General features: G+C 33.1%; 2 protein-coding genes across 4 annotated transcripts; one reads left to right on the top strand and one right to left on the bottom strand.

Annotated features, from left to right (window-relative positions):
* The first annotated feature begins 6113 nt into the window (after positions 1-6113).
* LOC107926185 (uncharacterized) lies at positions 6114-11629 on the top strand. Of its 2 annotated transcripts, XM_041075633.1 has the most exons (10): positions 6118-6578; positions 7337-7437; positions 7596-7950; positions 8291-9163; positions 9248-9305; positions 9499-9560; positions 9652-9758; positions 9840-9927; positions 10731-11046; positions 11169-11629. In XM_041075633.1, exons 1-9 carry the CDS (start codon positions 6438-6440, stop codon positions 11037-11039), a joined length of 2094 nt encoding a protein of 697 aa, XP_040931567.1. In that variant the 5' UTR covers positions 6118-6437; the 3' UTR covers positions 11040-11046; positions 11169-11629. The 2 variants fall into 2 exon arrangements, with proteins under 2 accessions (XP_016712469.2, XP_040931567.1); XM_016856980.2 differs by having other exon boundaries at positions 6114-6578; positions 10731-11629.
* Positions 11630-12074: 445 nt separating this feature from the next.
* Positions 12075-17398, bottom strand: LOC107926225 (putative RING-type E3 ubiquitin transferase C3H69). Of its 2 annotated transcripts, XM_016857014.2 has the most exons (8): positions 17166-17398; positions 16767-16854; positions 15885-16678; positions 15661-15730; positions 13384-13472; positions 13188-13247; positions 12508-12593; positions 12075-12399 (listed from the first exon to the last, which is right to left on the bottom strand). In XM_016857014.2, exons 1-6 carry the CDS (start codon positions 17180-17182, stop codon positions 13211-13213), a joined length of 1095 nt encoding a protein of 364 aa, XP_016712503.2. In that variant the 5' UTR covers positions 17183-17398; the 3' UTR covers positions 12075-12399; positions 12508-12593; positions 13188-13210. The 2 variants fall into 2 exon arrangements, with proteins under 2 accessions (XP_016712503.2, XP_016712501.2); XM_016857012.2 differs by lacking the exons at positions 12075-12399; positions 12508-12593; positions 13188-13247; positions 13384-13472 and adding an exon at positions 13844-14273 and having other exon boundaries at positions 17166-17379.
* Between the last annotated feature and the right edge of the window lie 375 nt (positions 17399-17773).

The raw sequence follows: 17773 nt of genomic DNA on the forward strand, positions 1-17773 counted from the left end.
GAATATGGGCCTCATAGTATTAGTCTTGTTTTATTTTGTATTTACCAAAATAACCTTCCCTTACTTTTTTGTTTAATTTCTTCTTTAGTCCTTGTACGTTTTGGATTTTTTGAAATTTAATCTATTTACTTTTTTCTGATTAATATCAATATAGGTTCTGATCATATCAAATCATTTTTTTGACACAATGCCTAAAACTAATCGTAGCTCCTTTACAACCCATAAGCAGGAGGTTATTACGCTTTAGTACACTCAAACCCATGTCCTCCAGCATTGACAACTATGCTTATGTCCATTGAGTTACGACTTAATCGACAATCCATTTACTTTAATTTTCAGATAAATATGTTTAATGATCGAGCTACTTGCACCATTTTTCAAAAGCAGAGCTAAACTAACCCTTAATTCTTGTTTAGGCAAGCAATTTGTAGGAATGATTTCATTTGTATCAACATTTTTCAAAATTCTAAAAATAGTATTACTTGTTTGGGTAAATATATTAGAGAATTTTAAAATTTGTAAGGAATTTTAAGAGGTGATTTTAATAACTTAGGGTGGGTTTGGATAGGCAATTAGGTGCGATGCGGTGTGTTTAACTTATTTTTTGTTTCATTTAATTTCACAGCTACCGTTGTTTTTACACTAATCGCAGCTAGATGCATGCCCATCCAAACCCACCCTTAATTTCCTTTTTCAAATTTAAGGTAAATAAGTTGTTTTTTTTTTCAAATTTTATTTGATTTGATACATATGGTCTTAGTATATGATAAAATACTTAAACTTCAAAAATCATTTTTATTTAATTACAATATATATTTTAAAATTTTTCTTTTATTAAAATTATTTATAAAATTTTACAAATAGAATGATATTGATATTCAATATTTTTATATTATTTATTTTTAATATAATTGTTCTGATTTTATAAATATTTTTTAATTTGTAGAATTTCAATTACTTAATTTTTCTTAAATCAATTATTTATCCAAACAATGTAATAACAAATACTCTAAAAATAGTTAAAAAAAAGTTAAAATACTTTTTCAAAAATGGAAATAAAAAATATGTAAAAATTAGAATATAATAAAAAATTATTATAAAAGTTAAAAAATAAAATTAATGATTTTTTAAATATAAATTTAATTAATAATTTAACCCTAATTCAACCACATATAAATGTAAAGGTTTTTGTTTTATGTTCTTCACGTCCGTTTTACGGTCTATGTTCAAAATTAATGATTGTCCCTTCCAATAATATCGCCTCCAAAACTCAAGCCTAGATCTTCCTTTTAAGAGTGCAATGCGTTTAACCATTACAACCAACCACTTGTCCTCGTGTTTCCATCATAGTTAAATAAGTAAACCAAACATGTTTATTGTGTTTTTATTTATGAAGCACATTTTCCAATTTAAAAAAATAAAATATGATAAGTAGAATAGTCATATTTATGAAATTAAAAACATGGGGACTAAATTAAAAAAATGAAGAGTACAAGGATTGAGAAGGAGAAATAAACATTTAAATACGTCTCCAATTGCTTGCATTATCTTACTGTTCTTCTATCAGTTTTAAACAATGCTGACGTGTTATTTGTTAATCGTCATTATCGAGATCATTGTGAAATGCGCTTACGCGTCTTTTACTATCTCCAATTCGTCAACCGCGCACCTTACAAATTAAAATTAAATTGAATCTTATCTTCATTATTATCATTATTAATTTTATATACTTTATATCGATTTTACGATTTATGTTCGAGATTCATGCTTATTTCTTTTAATAATGTTGTCTCCAAAGTCAGTGGCGGAGCTATAAAATTTTTTAGAGGGACCGAAATTAATTTATAATTTTTACGATAAAAAAATATAATTTTATCATTTTAATAGTTTATATCTTTATAATTTTTAAATGATTAAATCAAAATTTTATCATTTTTAGAGAGTTCAAAATGTAGTTTTACCTTTACTAATTTAAAATTTTAAAATATCTAAATAAAAAATTTTCCTTTTTAAAGGGTGGCCAGGCCAATGCCAGTCCCCCACCTATGCCTCTGTCCAATGTTCAAACTTGAATCCTCCCATTGAGAGTGTAATGTGTCTTACCATTATTATCATTATTTCATTATTTATTATTACCAAATTTTGTATTCAATTTTTTAGAACTAAGGTATCTGATTTTTTATTGTTCATGCAGATTAATTCTCTTGGGATTTGTACATGCTTTTCTTAATAATATCATTTTTAATTTTCAAATTCATGTTTTCTTCGCCACAATGTAATGTGACTTAGTACTGTAGGCATACAAATAATGTAGTCAAATATTGTTATTAGTCTCTGTATTATACGTGAGCTATCCAGTTAGCCTTATACTTTAATTTGGTAAGTTTTAGTCTCGTTATTTTTTTTAATTGGTCAATTTTAATACATAATTTTTTTTGAAATATCAAGCATGACCTGAACGGTAACCATTAAACTTGTTTGATTAAATTATGCTATTAGTCGTGTACTATGCGTAAAATTATAGATTTAATCCACGTTCACTGGTTGGATTATTATTAGTCCCTGTATTTTTTAATTTTAAATTTTCAGTATTGATGCAAACAATAACCTTTATATCTACCGATCGACATTTCTATCAGTAATATGTGAAAACAACAAGGTATGTGATGTTACAAATGTGATAATATGTTTGGTGCACCAAATCTTGAAAAATAACATAATTTAACAAAATTAACGGCTATGATTAGTTTAGGACTGAAATTTAGTATTTCAAAAAGTACAAGGGTTAAATAAAAGAAATCAAAGTACATGGACTATAATTTAATTTAACCCAAATAATGCGTTATATAGCTCACCAAACACGTCATTAGGCAGGGGCGAAGCCAGAGGGGCTGGCATGGGCCCTGGCCCCCCTAAAATGTAAATTTGCTCTTTTAGCCTTTAAAATTTTTAAAAAATTTTAAATTAGTAAAGGTAAAATTACACTTTACCCCCTAAAATTATAAAAGTTTGATTTAATCATTTACAAATTATAAATATATAAACTATAAAAAATTAAAATTTTATCTACCCTTAAAAATTTGTTCTGACTTCGCCCCTGTCATTAGGGAAGAGAAATAGATTGTTATAGTAATATCCTTACCACAAAATGACAAGTGTCATTATCAAAATCAGATTTATGCTCCAAAAAAACCTAAACCCTAATTGACCCGACCTGATTTGACATCTCGTTTTTTAAAATCGAATTTCAAAATGAGTTGGGTTGGGCTTAATTCTTTGATTAATTAAATCGAGTTAGTGTTGAGTTTAGAAAAAACCCGCTAAGTCCTACCCTAACCTGTTAATTACCAAAATATCCTCCTATATAATATTAATTTAAAGTATATAATAAAAATTACATTAATATTTGCTCTAACATAATTATACCTAAAAACAATTAACAATATCATTAAAAAATAATAAAATTATTAATTTATTTTTATTGGTAGTAAAAGACAACTTAAAGCGAAAAACTCAAAAAAATTACATTAGTGACTTAAAAGTAAAAACATAATCCGCCTCAACTAAACTTCTAGCTGATTGTGGGAATTCTTCAAACTAATGAATTTTTGTGGAATTAGTCGCCATACACTTGGCCATATGATCAACTACTGTATTTTGCGACCTCGGAATATGACGAACAATGACCTTCAAATTCCGACTCAATAAATAATGGATAAGACGAATTTCAATCAAATGACTCAATAAAATTATTATTTTATTTTGATAAATAATATAAAAAAATGAAATTTGTGTTGTATCGAGTCAGTTAGAATTAAGTATAGTTTTAATTTTTAGAAAAGATAAATTAAAGTTTAATTTTGAGTCAAAATCGAGTTAAGTTAGAAATATCGGGTCCGACAAGGTGGGAGAAAAAATACCCCTCCCATTAGGGGTGTGCAAAATTCGGGTAAAATTGAAAAAATTCGGTTAACCGAATTAATTTAGTCGGGGGTCGTTTAATAATTTTTTGAGTTTTCGATTAACGGTTAATTCGGTTCGAAACCGGTCGATTAACTAAATTTTTTTGGTTTAACTGAAAAAATAATAAATAAAATTATAATATATAAATCGTCCACTATTCACTCAAACCCAATCCAACATAAACCCAAATACTCAATCTAATATATATTAACCCAGGTACTCAACCCAATTATAAAAAATACAAATAATTTAATAAATAAAAAATCTAAAAAAAACATATAATTTTATACAAATAATTCGGTTAATTCGGGTAATTCAGTTAATTCGATTAATTCGGTTAATTTTATACTTATTTTAACCAAAAATAAAAAAAATATAATTTTCGGTTAATTCGGTTAACCAACTGAATTAACAGAAAAAATTTCCGTTCAGTTAATTTTTTTGAAAAAATTTCAGTTCGATTAACATTTAAAATTTTTGAAGAGTCAATTAACTCGGTTAATGTTATTTCGGGTCGGTTAATCAACTGAACACCCCTACCTCCCATAGCCACTTTATTCAAGACAAGCGTGCGTGTGCTCCGATGTTAATGGGCTGACCCAACCCGATTATAAAGCAAACAAAAAGCCTTGCTTTGAAGACGATACAATTATGTATAAATACACTTTAAGATGACCCACTTGTTTTAAATTTTTAAACGTGATCGGCCCACTGAATTCTCGTTCTTTGATATGCCAATCGGCCCAATTTTTTATACGTATAAAGGTATAATTATGGCCCAAGTCCCTATACTTTTTGGAACTTTGAATAATGTGTTATCAATTAAAGGCTTTTGAATTTTAAATAACATATATTCAAATTTAACACAAGTCATTAGGATTAGGAGTGTTCAGACGGTTAACCAAACTGAACTAGTATTAATTGAAATAATCGAACTTTTTAATCCTTTAACCGTTAATCGAAATGAAAAAAAAACTAGTCAAATCGAAATATTTCAGATAATTTGAGCGGTTAACTGAATTAACCAAAATTTATATATTTTTGTTTTTTTTTGTTTTTATTAAAACGAGTATAAAAATATAAAGAAATTTGATAATGTTCATTTGACCGAATTATCTGAATTATTTGAATTATGTCTTGATACATATAATATATATTATTAATTATTAAGTTCTGTTAATTACCCGATTTCAAACTGAATTATCGATAACCAAACTTCTAAAAAATATTAACCGACTTTTGACCGAATTAGATTGATTAATTGACCAATTAACCAAAATAGATCGTTTCGGTCAATTAATTTAATTGTAACCAAAATTTGAACATCCCTAATTAGGAGCATTATTAAGTGGAATTCATTTTCTTTGACGAGGATAAAAAGTAAAAGTTATTTAAGGATTAAATTCGAGATGTATGTTAATTGTAGAATTGAATATAAGTTTTTTGCCACGTGGTTTCATGAACAATTGAACTTTAATTTTTAAATAAACAAATATGAAAATTAAGAGTAGGTTTGGTTTTGGATCAAAACCTTAAAATTAAAAGCAAACTACAAAGTAAATGTATTCATAGTCTGAGTTGGATCAAAAATCAATTTTAAAATTTTTCCAAACCCGGACACATGCCCAACCTGCCTAAATGACCTATTTCATTGTTCAAGACAGGCCTAGCCTTGGGGTTATTTATGAGTACAACCACTTGGAAGGGACCAAAAAACATATTTTTCAGCTTTTAATGTGTGAAAAAAATTTAAATTAAAATAAATTAATTAAATATTTGGGGCTTTTAATTTTTCATTATAAATGCTTCATTTAAGCCTATAATTTTTTTTAATTTTTATTATATTATATATTATATTTATTTTTAAAAGGGATCAAATTTATTATTTCGCCTATGACTCAAAAATGTCTGAGACTGGTTCAAGAAATAATAAAATATTATTTTATTTAAATTTAATTATAAAAATGTATAAATTTATTTTTAATTATTTCTAAATAGTAAAACGGAGAAAAATTTAAGCCCAAAAGCAGTCCCGACCATGAACACCTCAAAAGCAGAGGGATTAAGTATAAAATTTTAAAGAGTACAGGGACTATTAAATAATTACACCAAAAGAAAAAAGAGAGAAACGAAACGCACATTTATGTTTTTGCTTCATCTCCCTTATTTCGATCCTCTCAATACTATTCTTTTTATTTTTATCTCTTTAACCCCCTCAAAGCCTCCTCTTACGATCGTGGGGGATTCCTATGCCATGAAACCCGATTTTTTCCCACACTCTCTTGCAGGCATCCCTATCCTCTCACGCGCCACCGCGTTCCACCAATTCGTTCGCTGCTTCTGTCTGTTCTCGATGCTTGCAAACACCCGGAGTTAGGGTTTCTGGAATAGCGGATTATCCATTTTTTTGTTTTGCTTTTGGTTTTCTTTTATATCTGTTAGAGGTTAGGTTAGGGTTTTGAAAGGGAAATCGCATGAAGATGGGCAGCGTGGATCGAGTTGATGATTTGACATTTAAAGTTAATTTTAGCGGAGATGGAGCAGCCAAGTTGAAAGATAGAGTCAAGGAGAAACTCAAGGAGTTTATGGGTGACTACACTGATGATACTCTTGTGGTACTTTATTTTTCTCTCCCTTTTTAGCTATTTAATTTTCGATTTATATGATTTTTATGCATTTTCGTTTGTTTATAAAAATCTGTGGATGTTGTAATTTTCTTTTAATCTCTGAATTGTTGCATTGATCATAGCGTTGTTTCTGCATTTTGGTTTATTTCGAGATTTAGCTTATATTGTATTTGGGCTTTTGTAGTTGAGAATTTGGAATTTGCTTCGATTCAATTGGATAATGATTGCATGTTTTTAAGTGCTGGAATTTGAATTCTTAAAACTACTATAGTTTGTTCCTTTTATCTTCATGTTCTCTGTCATTATCAAGGGCTTGTGGCACTGGTTAAAACAACGGATTGAGGAGCACAGGCTGAAGTTTTCCTTTAGCTAGGGCTAAAACGTAAAAATCTGAATAGTAATTGAATTTAGCCTGGTGATAATTTTTGTACTGAACGTCTGAGGAATTAAAAGGATTCTTGTCCTAATTTCTTTGCTTAAGATTTCATCGCTATGTGGATTTTGGGTGGCCCTAAATATCTGTCTTTAATCTTTTCCATGACAATGTATCTCTCGTTAGTTGTACTTTGTTTATCATTCTCTTAACCTTTAAGTATTTTCTGTGGTGCTCTGATGCATGTTTTACTTCCAATCTTTGAAATCTGATATAGTCGGAATGCACAAATTTGCAAATCTTGTAGAAAATGTGAAAGATCAGATATTTCTGTTGGTGTCTAATCACATTCTCTCATTGTTTTGAATGGCAGGAATATGTGATTGTCTTATTGAGAAATGGAAGACGTAAAGACGAAGCAATGAATGAGTTGAATGTTTTTCTTGGGGATGACAGCGATTCTTTTGTCTCCTGGTATTTATATTATTTTTCCAACTTTCTCTACTGGGGAAAGTCAGTGCTTTTATAATCATAGTTGTTGGGATTTAGCCCTAAGTTATCCTTATATCTGATACTTTTAGTTTTCTTATATGCATGTGTTTTTGTATATATATATTATATTCTATGAACAGGTTGTGGGATCATCTGGCTTCAAATTTGGATCTATATGCTCCTTCTCGGGAACCTCACCTTGATGAAGGAACCAGAACAACTGTTTTGGGGAACCAGTCTATTGGTGCTGAGTCTCACCTGTTGGATACTGATTCTGAAAGAGGAAAGTCTACTAAGTTTCCCAGGAACCGGCACAACAGAGATTGGAAGGGACTAGTTAGGGATGCAGCTGAACCACCTCCTCTTCGGAGCTCTGAGGTTGAGAATATTCGTTTTGAAGAAAAATCCAGTCGTAAAGTAAGCCGTGGACGATCTACCTCTCCTCGACCTACTCAGAAGAAAAGGAGTAGGCCTGATGACCGACAACCTATAAAGGTTTCAATTTCTAGGTTCCTTATCCGTAATTAGTTGATTACCATTTGCTAGAATTAAGAAGAATTGTTCTCCTTTCATTGGACAAAATATATCCTTAAATGGAAATGCTTTAGACGTTTAGAGTGGCTGTTGTAGCGATAAATTTCTTAATTATCCTGAGAGTGACATGTCAGTCATTAAATACTTCTGTTTTCTGCTCTGAAAATAATTCAAAAGGTTTTTTTTCTTAATGAAATATTTGTGTACATTGTATAGCTGTTTCATGTTGTGCCAAATGCCAATATATGCCTTTTTCATTCATTTGGCTAGCTTCTGATCCATGGATGAACTCCTTTTGCAGAGAGAAGCAGTTCCTCAGATGAACATTGATGCCCCTAGGCGGTTGCTTCAGTTTGCTGTGCGAGATGCAGTTGGAACTTCAAGGGCACCTATTTCAGCAAAGGAGCCATCTTCCAAGCGCCTTCGATCTGTTGTGTCAACATCTTCTGGAGAGTTGCCAGCTCGTCCTAAGAGAATTCAGTCTGTTGCAAGAGTGCCAAATCCAATGGCGACAGTGATCAAGGCTGTGGCAGAAGCTGCTGAAGATGTGACAAAGGTAAAAAATGCAGGAAGTGTGTTTGACAGGCTTGGTCCTGGAATGGATGTTTTGGAGACCCGTGACCTACATCCAGAATTCAGAGAGTCTCTTACTGAGGATGAAGAATATGGAGATCTTAACCAGCCTTTGGAGAAAACCCATTCAGCATATTATCAAAGAGAAGAGTATGCTGGTCGACATGTTGGTAACGTAACTGCTTTAGAAAGTCAGACTGGGTTGGCTTCAGAGTCTCTGTCTGACAATGAATGGTATGGTGATGTTGATGTTGTTGGCCATGGAGTTATGGATGAGTCTCATACTGGCCATACCGGTAGATCAGGTGGAAACAAGGGTGATAATTCACTTATGGTGCAGTATAATGTAGCTAAGGATGATGAAATCTTGCAAACGAGGAACAAAGATCAAAATCAATCAACTATAGCAACAAATACTTCTCGTAAGATAGTTAACATCTCTGTCAATGTAAATACCTGGAAACCACCTCATTATCAAGAGGCAAGGGAAGTTTCAGAACTGGACGGCCGAAAATCTCTTCCAGAGAGTGAAGCAGTTGCTAACAAAGCTAATCATAGGTTGATGGAGAATGGCAACCCAGTTAATGTTGGTAATGGAAATGTAGGATTTTCTAACCTATATTATTTCCTCTCTCTTATTCTTTGCACTGGGGCTGTTGAAATTTACTTTTGTTGTTAATTTTAGGTAAAAGGTGCTGCTTACGACCAAGAACTGTCTCAGAAAGCAGTGCAGCCTTCTTCTGGTGAGTTGTCTTCTATTGTTAGGATTGATTATTTGGATATTGCATGTGTTGGATAAGGAATTCCCTTGTGTACTGCAACCTATGTCTTTTTTGTTTTTTAATTGCTGTGCTAAAGAACTTTATTCTGTTCTGTTGGATTTTTTTCCTTGCATATTTAACCTTTTTTATTTAAATTGCTACTTTCATTTTGCAGCTTCTTATGCTGCTGCTCGTCCTCTAGAGGATGCTGATTCTCGAACCATCTTTGTAAGCAATGTAAGAAACAGAAATTCTCTCTTTAGTGTAGAAAGAAGATATGTCTCCCTTAGTTTTGACAATATATTGTACTGTAACCATTGATAAGCAGGTTCATTTTGCTGCTACCAAGGACAGTCTTTCTCGACATTTTAACAAGTTTGGAGACGTGCTAAAAGTTATTATAGTTACAGATGCGGCAACGGGGCAACCGAAAGGGTAAGGTGTTTGAAATACTTGTTCTGGATTTGCCTTCTCCTGGAAAACATTTTATTTTACCGAGGTACTATGTGTACACAGGTCAGCTTATGTGGAGTTCATACGGAAGGAAGCAGCAGACAATGCTTTGTCTCTGGATGGTACCTCATTCATGTCACGGATTCTTAAGGTATTTAATCCTTGTCTGTTGTTTTATTAAACCTTTCATCGAGTTTCTCTCTGTAACTGGCCATGCATATTTTGATATTTCTCTATTGTTAGCTTATGTGGAGTTCATGGGAGAGTCTTGTGTGATAAATATTTTACTCTTATCTGGAACTTTGTTTCGACTTAGATGCCTAGTAATGTAAAATTTTATCATTATGTAATGTCTTGAACTTTTTCTGGGAAACTCTATGTTATTATGGTTCGTGATTTGGGTCAATGGTTGCCATAACGCTGTTATTATGACCTGGCTGTCACTGGATGGTTATTAAAAATACAATATAATGTAATGTTAGCGGGCCTGTAGCAAGTTTTCTATATTTCAATATAGCCAGCCTCTTGAAGTTTCTGCTTATTGGAAGACCTGATCCATTGATGTTATGTTGGACCAAAACGTGTTTTGAGTCTTGGATCCATCGGCTCTGTGTGTTTTGAGGAAATTACTCATCTTGTCAGTGTGTAAAAAGTTCTAGGAAATACTATTAGATATGAGTGCTAGGAAAGGTTACCGAGACGGCAGATGCATCCAGTATGAATATTCCATCTTCTATGTCCCACATGACAGAACTTGTCTATTTTCTAGATGTTAAAAGCAAAATTTCATTTTGCTGGACTTATAGGAAACTTGGACCGTGAGGTTGGTACCGTCCTAAAATGATTCGGGCTCGGTGTCTATTGTATTTCTACCAATTTCATAGCATGCATATTGGTTTGTTGTTCCAAAACATAAAGCGACTAATTCAACCTGTTTGATTTCCTTTGCCAAAGGTCGTGAAGAAAAGTTCAGCTCCTCAAGAAGCCGCTGCTCCTGTCATGACATGGCCTCGTGTAGCTCGGGGCTCTCCATTTGTTGCAGCAAGGTTTGGTAGAGCTTCATTTGCCAGAGGCATGCCAGGTGCTTTTAGGCCTCACCTTCCAATTAAACCCGGTGCCAGAAGCTTTCAATGGAAGCGTGATGCTCAGACGACCACCACCCCAACCGACGCCGTCACTGGGACAAACATTTCTTCTCCCACTTTCCGCAGTCTCACCTATGTCCGAACAGAACCTAAGTCAGAAGGGAATGCTACTCGCTAGTCAAGAGGTTTGCTACCGCAGTCTCACATTCCTTCTCTGGGGGGTCGCATCAGTTTTCAATTTTTATGTTAATTTTTCCTTCTGTTTTTTTTTCACCTTGAAATGTTTGAATGGATTGATTGCACAAAGAGAGTATCATATGTGGATCAAAGGATGAGGATAAAATTGCAAACGCGATGATTCTTCAACACCTGGGAAGACATGTCTACAAATGGAGATACATATATATATACGTGCATGTAATAGAAGTGGCAAAACTGGTCTTCTCCAAAAGAAAATTTTGCTATTTCAGGCATTGATTTCTGGGTGTGGGAGGGGAGGGGAAATTATCTGTCTAGTTTTTAGATTTGGGATTGGGAGGAAGCTATTTGACATTGCTCTTTTTATATTTTTGTTAGACTTCTCATTTTATATATATATATTATAAAGAAAAAAGAAAATAGAAAAAAATGATCTAAAAAATGAAAAAAAAATATGGTCCTGATAATATTTTGAAATTTTTTATGGCCAAAGGCATTTTCCTGTCATGGGTTGATTGTTCTTTCACTACTGTAATTTTCATCTATGAATCAAAACCTTGTTTAAATTTACATATATTTTTCATATTATTGTTGAGCTAACATTTACTTGATTAGCAGAGTGAGTTTAAATGCCTTTATATACTTTTTAAAAAAAAATATATAAATATATTATTAATTGACACAAAAAAAATGTGAACTTGAACACATTTATGCCACAAGACTGAAATAGAAGAAAATTGCAAATTTATTCAGTCCAAGTTATGACAAGAAATGTTGAAAGAGGGTGACAAATTAGCTAACGTATATTTGATTGTATTCATATTCCATAATAAAGTCAAATATGTAAACAGTATTACATGTACAACATCAAGCACACACACAAACTTCAGATTATTAAACTCTCAGCTACGCTTTTCAATATTATGCATTCTCTAAGTCTACCGTCACCACCACCCACCTGAGCATCATATCACAACACAGCATAACCCCTACATACGTATATAATTCCTACATGTATATCAATGATATATATGTATATATATATAGAGCGAGAATACAGTTCCGAGTGTCCCACTGATTTGAGGGAAGCATGCACAATAAAAAAACACTGCCACCCACACATTGATTTGATTATTCAAATTAATCACCATTGGCTACTAAAATTCCAAACCCTTCAACAAAACATTTCTATCCATCAATCAGCATTTTCACCCCCAAAATAGTATCTTTCTTTTTTTTTTTTTTTACTACTTCATTTAATATTTTAGATGCAGTTTATTGCATAAAACCCCCTCATGCTCCCATGATTCCAACCTTTGGTTTCTCCAATCAGCAAAATCCTGCAATTTGGGTTTTTTTTTTTAAAAAAGAAATGTTTAGAACTATTAATCACTCGAGCTATACCGTACGCGGGATTACCAGAAATAATGAACTAGTTAGATGTTTACCTTTTTCAAAGAGAGTGCAACACTAGAAACCCAAGAAAGTTTTTCATCAAAGCTGCATATAGGTCCTTTGCATTATTTATATAATCCTGCATGCAAAAAAATCCATACAAAATATATAGATACATCTTGGAAACAAGAAATTGGAGCTTTCAAAATGGCTATTATATGTATAGTAAGATCGTTGAAATGATTGGAATTTCAAGGGTAAAAGCACCATGAAGACCCCTGTACTAAGCATCAGATTGCACTCTGCCCCCTTTAAAAAAAATAGGAAAATTAATCCCTGTACAATAGATTAAAAAGCAAACCGATCCTTTTCATCAATTTCTACGGTTAAAAACTGGCATAGCTGACAGAATAATCAAACAATTACACCTAGCGTGCCATGTATAACTCATGTTAATATAGAAGGACCAGTTTTTAACTGTGGAAATGAATGGAATTTTTAACAAAAGGACTAATTTGCCCATTTGAGTAAAGGGAGCAAAATGTAATCCTGTTACTAATACAAGGAACTCCATGATACTTTTACTGAATTTCAAGATCTTCATAAATGATCATCTTATACAAAGGGAAGAGTGACTTGAATGTACAATTCGTCTATGTAGCCATCTGTATCAGTTATTAAAATTCGGAAGTAGTTGAGAAGAAGAAAAGCCAGTGTTGAAGATAAAACTTACATTGTAGTAGATGTTGTGAACATTCACCTAATGTGCAAGTCACTGAGGAAGTCCAACAACCTGAAAAGGTAATCAACATAGTAAGAAAGAACGAAAAGAAAATAACATACAAAAACAAATGAGAAGATATTGCTTTTGTTCTATTAGCCAAGTCTATACAAATAAAGGAAAAAGAATAGAAATGGGGCAAAAATACCTAATATTTTTAGCTATAACGGTGTGCCCATCTTCAGCTCCAAGATGCCGTAGAGCAACTTCCTCCAACCGACCATCTCGATACGCATGCTACAAATACATAGCATCCATGAAAATAAACAAAAAAATTCTGTGGGAAACCACAGCATCAAGAGAAATGAAAACATATAGTGGACAAGGATGGTAACAGGTGAAAGATAACACTTTTTTAAGCCCATAATTTGAATGACATGACTTCATAAATCCACAATTTGCTTCTTTATCGAGAAAATATTGGCTAACATACGAAAACCATTAGGTTTTTTAAAATACACATGCAGCAGAAGGCATGGAAAGAACCATCAAAAGAACAGTTAATACGAATCCCATGATTGCAAGGGAATGCCTTTACGCATTAAAACCAACCACATTGAAGGCCTCAAACAAATCTAACCAGCGAAGAAAAGTAATCCAAACTCTAGTAACTTAATCCAGATTTCAATCTAATTAACAATGTTTTAAGTCATAACAAGACAGTCAGCAACAACCAAAACAAACTCCAAATCAATATTCTCCAAAACGAAAACGGTGGTAGCCTACATAAACACCAACACTACCAACATTTCCATAATTCGAGCAAAAAGGAGCAAAACTAAATTTAGGAATTTAATAGTGAAAATTCTCCTCATCACTTGAGGAGTCACTTGAATCATAATCTAGCTGCATTAAAAATAAGGCCATCTCCATAGATATATCATCGTTTTCCAAATCTTCAGCATCAAAAATATTCATTTCATCTTCTGCAATTAAGTGCTCGAAGACATCAAAAATTGAGTCCATATCTATAACATTGGATCTGCGAGGAGGTGGCCTGTGGTATTTCCATGCATAAGAGCCTGGCTTGACCGTATGCTGGAAGACAACACAAGTGTATCCATTAAACGAATCGTAAAAGCTAACACTCTCTATGACTAAAGTAAATGGCATATAAATGTACAAAATAGCAAGGAGATAATACGCTAAAATTGATTTTGGGTGTCTACATAAACATCACCAGATCCTACACTACAAAGGAAGTGACACTGTGACAAGACATCTAAAACCCATTCTTTATCTCCCACACCCCCCAACCCTTTATGGGGAAATTAGATAGATAGATAGAGAGAGAGAGAGAGAGGAAGTAATGGCAGTAGCACATACATAAGAAAGCAGAAACACGGGATAAATAAAATCTATGAATCCCAATGCATTACATATCACAAAAATGGAAGCAAAAAAGGCACCACTGGCCTAAAAGGGTTTTTGAACTAAAAAGCAACATAAAATTGAGAATAGATTAATAATCAGTTGGGCTTGGCCAGATGAAACTTGCAATTTGACATGAGAATTATTTTTCCTCACTTGCAGAATGATTTCAAGAGCAGCACCATTAATAGAACAATAGAAGAGTATTTTGGTAAAAAGGCACCATAGATATCCTGATTTTCCTATTGGCTTACTAGCTTCAAGATTAGTAACCAAAATATATCACCAAGTACTACTTCGTAGACTTACGGGATATTCTGCTTATGTTCTTTCGATCCTCAAAAGTAAACTTTTTATCAATGACTATCAATTAAAATTAAAGTCAACTTAGAGATTAGAGAATCAAAATCTTAAAAGCATTGTGAAAATTGCAAGTGCTCCTGTGATGCATGTATCTGTGGCAAAGGGAGTGAAAAATAGAGCGGGCAGGAATAAAGAACCCTTATAAACAAAGCGAAATGCCTCCAAATTATAACTAAATTCTTAAATTTATCATCAGTAGCCGTCTACTGACAATTACTCCTCGTACAAAAGTTATAATTCCATAATTATAATCTTTGCTTTACCAATTAGTTTTCCACCAATCACCCACCAATTCATCCTTATTCTTCTTACTGAATATTAACAGCAGTTTTATTCAAGGAAATTGAGATCAAAGATTGTTGTTGTCCAATGATGTTGAGATAAAAACATATTTTTACTCCTAAACCAACCTCTTCAGATAAAAGTCCAAACCGGTAGATATCTTGGTTGAGATTTGGCTAAGAAGAAACAGCTCATAGATTGCACGACCATAGTGACAAAGTGAGAAAAAAGGGTGAGGAACAACCATAAAGAGGAAAGTGCACGCAGGAAAATAGAGAATTTTAACATAAAATCACATTAAAAAGCTTATAGTTGATACTTGATGGGATATTAAAGGATGCAAATTTGGAAATACTAAGAAAGAGAAATTCTCCATTTTACAAAGCTGAATAAAATAGACAATTTTTACCTTGTAGAAACAACTAGTACCAAAAGGGCAGTTCCCATTTCCGAAGTTGAAGTGCTTGCAATCTATTGACCTGAAGATTAAAATATTATATGTCTAAGATAGATATTACGGATCATCTAAACAACCCTTCAATTGTAGAAGTACAATTAAGAATTTAAACAAAATTATAATTCATGTGGTACAAGTAGGAAACAAAAGAAACATTGAAACTGCAGAGGCATTACCTCAGTTTTGCCTTGTAGCTATCGATGATTTCCTGCTTTTCTTCTGGAGTTGAATACCAAATGACACTTGGAATGACAAAGTACGATAGCTTGCGACAGATTGGGCAAGCCCTTAATGCAGTATTGACATCCATTCCAGAGGACGGGGAACTGCTGCGCCAATTTCTAATACAGGATATGCAAAACGGATGATCACATTCCGAGAGCAACCCAAACTTCCGTTCAGCTGCTGTGGACTTCGAGAGAACACGATCCAGGCACACACTGCATTCTATTTCTTGACTATATTTCAATGCCTCGAGGTGCTTTTGCTTTTTCTCACACATTTTTATATGCTCCTCCCTTTCCTCAGCTCTGAAAGGATGTAAACAATGTTTTCCACAGGTGGGACACAAGTCTCCATGAATATGGGGACAATTATCTCCACGGGGGCAATTACCAGCTGCAGCAAATGAGCAAATAGGACGTTCGACTAGATTAGCACTCCTAGGCTGCAAAACATCACCATCATCCAAAAGATCTTGTTGCCCAGATTCCAAATGCCATGCTTGATTCGTTGAGGGAGGTAGGAAGCCTCCATTAGAACCAGGAAACTCGCCAGAAGTAGCTGGGAGTACAACGGAACCACGATATGTACTCGTTGAAGGACCTAAAGGAGCAGAACCAGAGACCCCAAATTGACGAGGCTTTGTCGATGAAGACGAAGCAGATAAATCCGTTTGAGATGCCTTCACATGTTCATATCTGCATTGACTACCATAAGAACAGATTCCTTTCTGATAGTATGTGCAAATCTACAATGACCCAAGTAAGAAGCAACTATTAAGTTTAATCAGCAACAGGTAAATAAAGAACAGAAAGGTCACAAAGAGCACTTCCTACATTATTTGGTGGATCCTTCCAATCATGAGAAAACTCACAATTCTCCCCTTTGAAGCATGCTCCATGAGCAAAGAACTTACAAAGAACCCTGAATAATAAGAAAAAAAAATCAATAAAAACCCACAATCAAGAATTCCAGAAAATTAGTATTTTCATAATTACCAAAATTTAAGTTCCAAAAAGAACCAACTAAACAGTCAAAGCGTTCAATTCAAAATTGCTACCACGAAAAAAACAAAAAAATACAGAATCATTAACAAATATAAAGCTATCATCACAATCATCATCAAATACCCGATAACAAAAAACGATTAAAAAAACGAAAATTTGCTGAAATTGAAACAGAAAATTTGGTAATCAATAAAAGGGGGATTGATTGGGGAAAAAAAGAAGAATCACCTCTTAGTCTTAGGCATGGACGAAATAGCGAATAACGAATAGCGAATGGAAATGGATTTTGAGGGAAAATGAAAGGAGGCTAAAGGATTTTTTTTAAATTAAAAATTTAATTTAATTTATTACAAAAATATCAGTTTGAATGATAGGTGAGAAAAGAGGGAGGAGAAGCGAAATTGAAGCCCCAAACACAACATCGAAACATTTTAAGATTAAAGAAGCAGCTACCTAGGGTTTTTTTTTTAAAATTTTTTTTGGGTCTCTCCGTATAGAAAGGGCCCATGGATTTGGCATAATTACTGGAATGGCCCTTTCGAGCCTTAATTATAGTTAAGCAAACGATTATTTATTTTAATCAGGATTTGAAATTTAATTAATTAATTAATACTTCTTATTCTAAACAAATAATGCATTTACGGCCACCCATCTCCATTACCAACCTTATCCTCTCCTCCACCTTCTCCACCGTCGGCAACTCCCCTCAGGCAAAGCCACCTCCGCCTGTATTAGCTTTTCTTCTCATGCTTTGACTCTTTTGTAGTGATGGTTGAATCAATTAATTCGTTAACTAGATTGATAATTAAATCAATCAAATCATCAGTTTTTTTATT

The sequence above is a fragment of the Gossypium hirsutum genome, chromosome A08, assembly GCF_007990345.1.
Source record: "Gossypium hirsutum isolate 1008001.06 chromosome A08, Gossypium_hirsutum_v2.1, whole genome shotgun sequence".
NCBI classification, from domain to species: domain Eukaryota; kingdom Viridiplantae; phylum Streptophyta; class Magnoliopsida; order Malvales; family Malvaceae; genus Gossypium; species Gossypium hirsutum.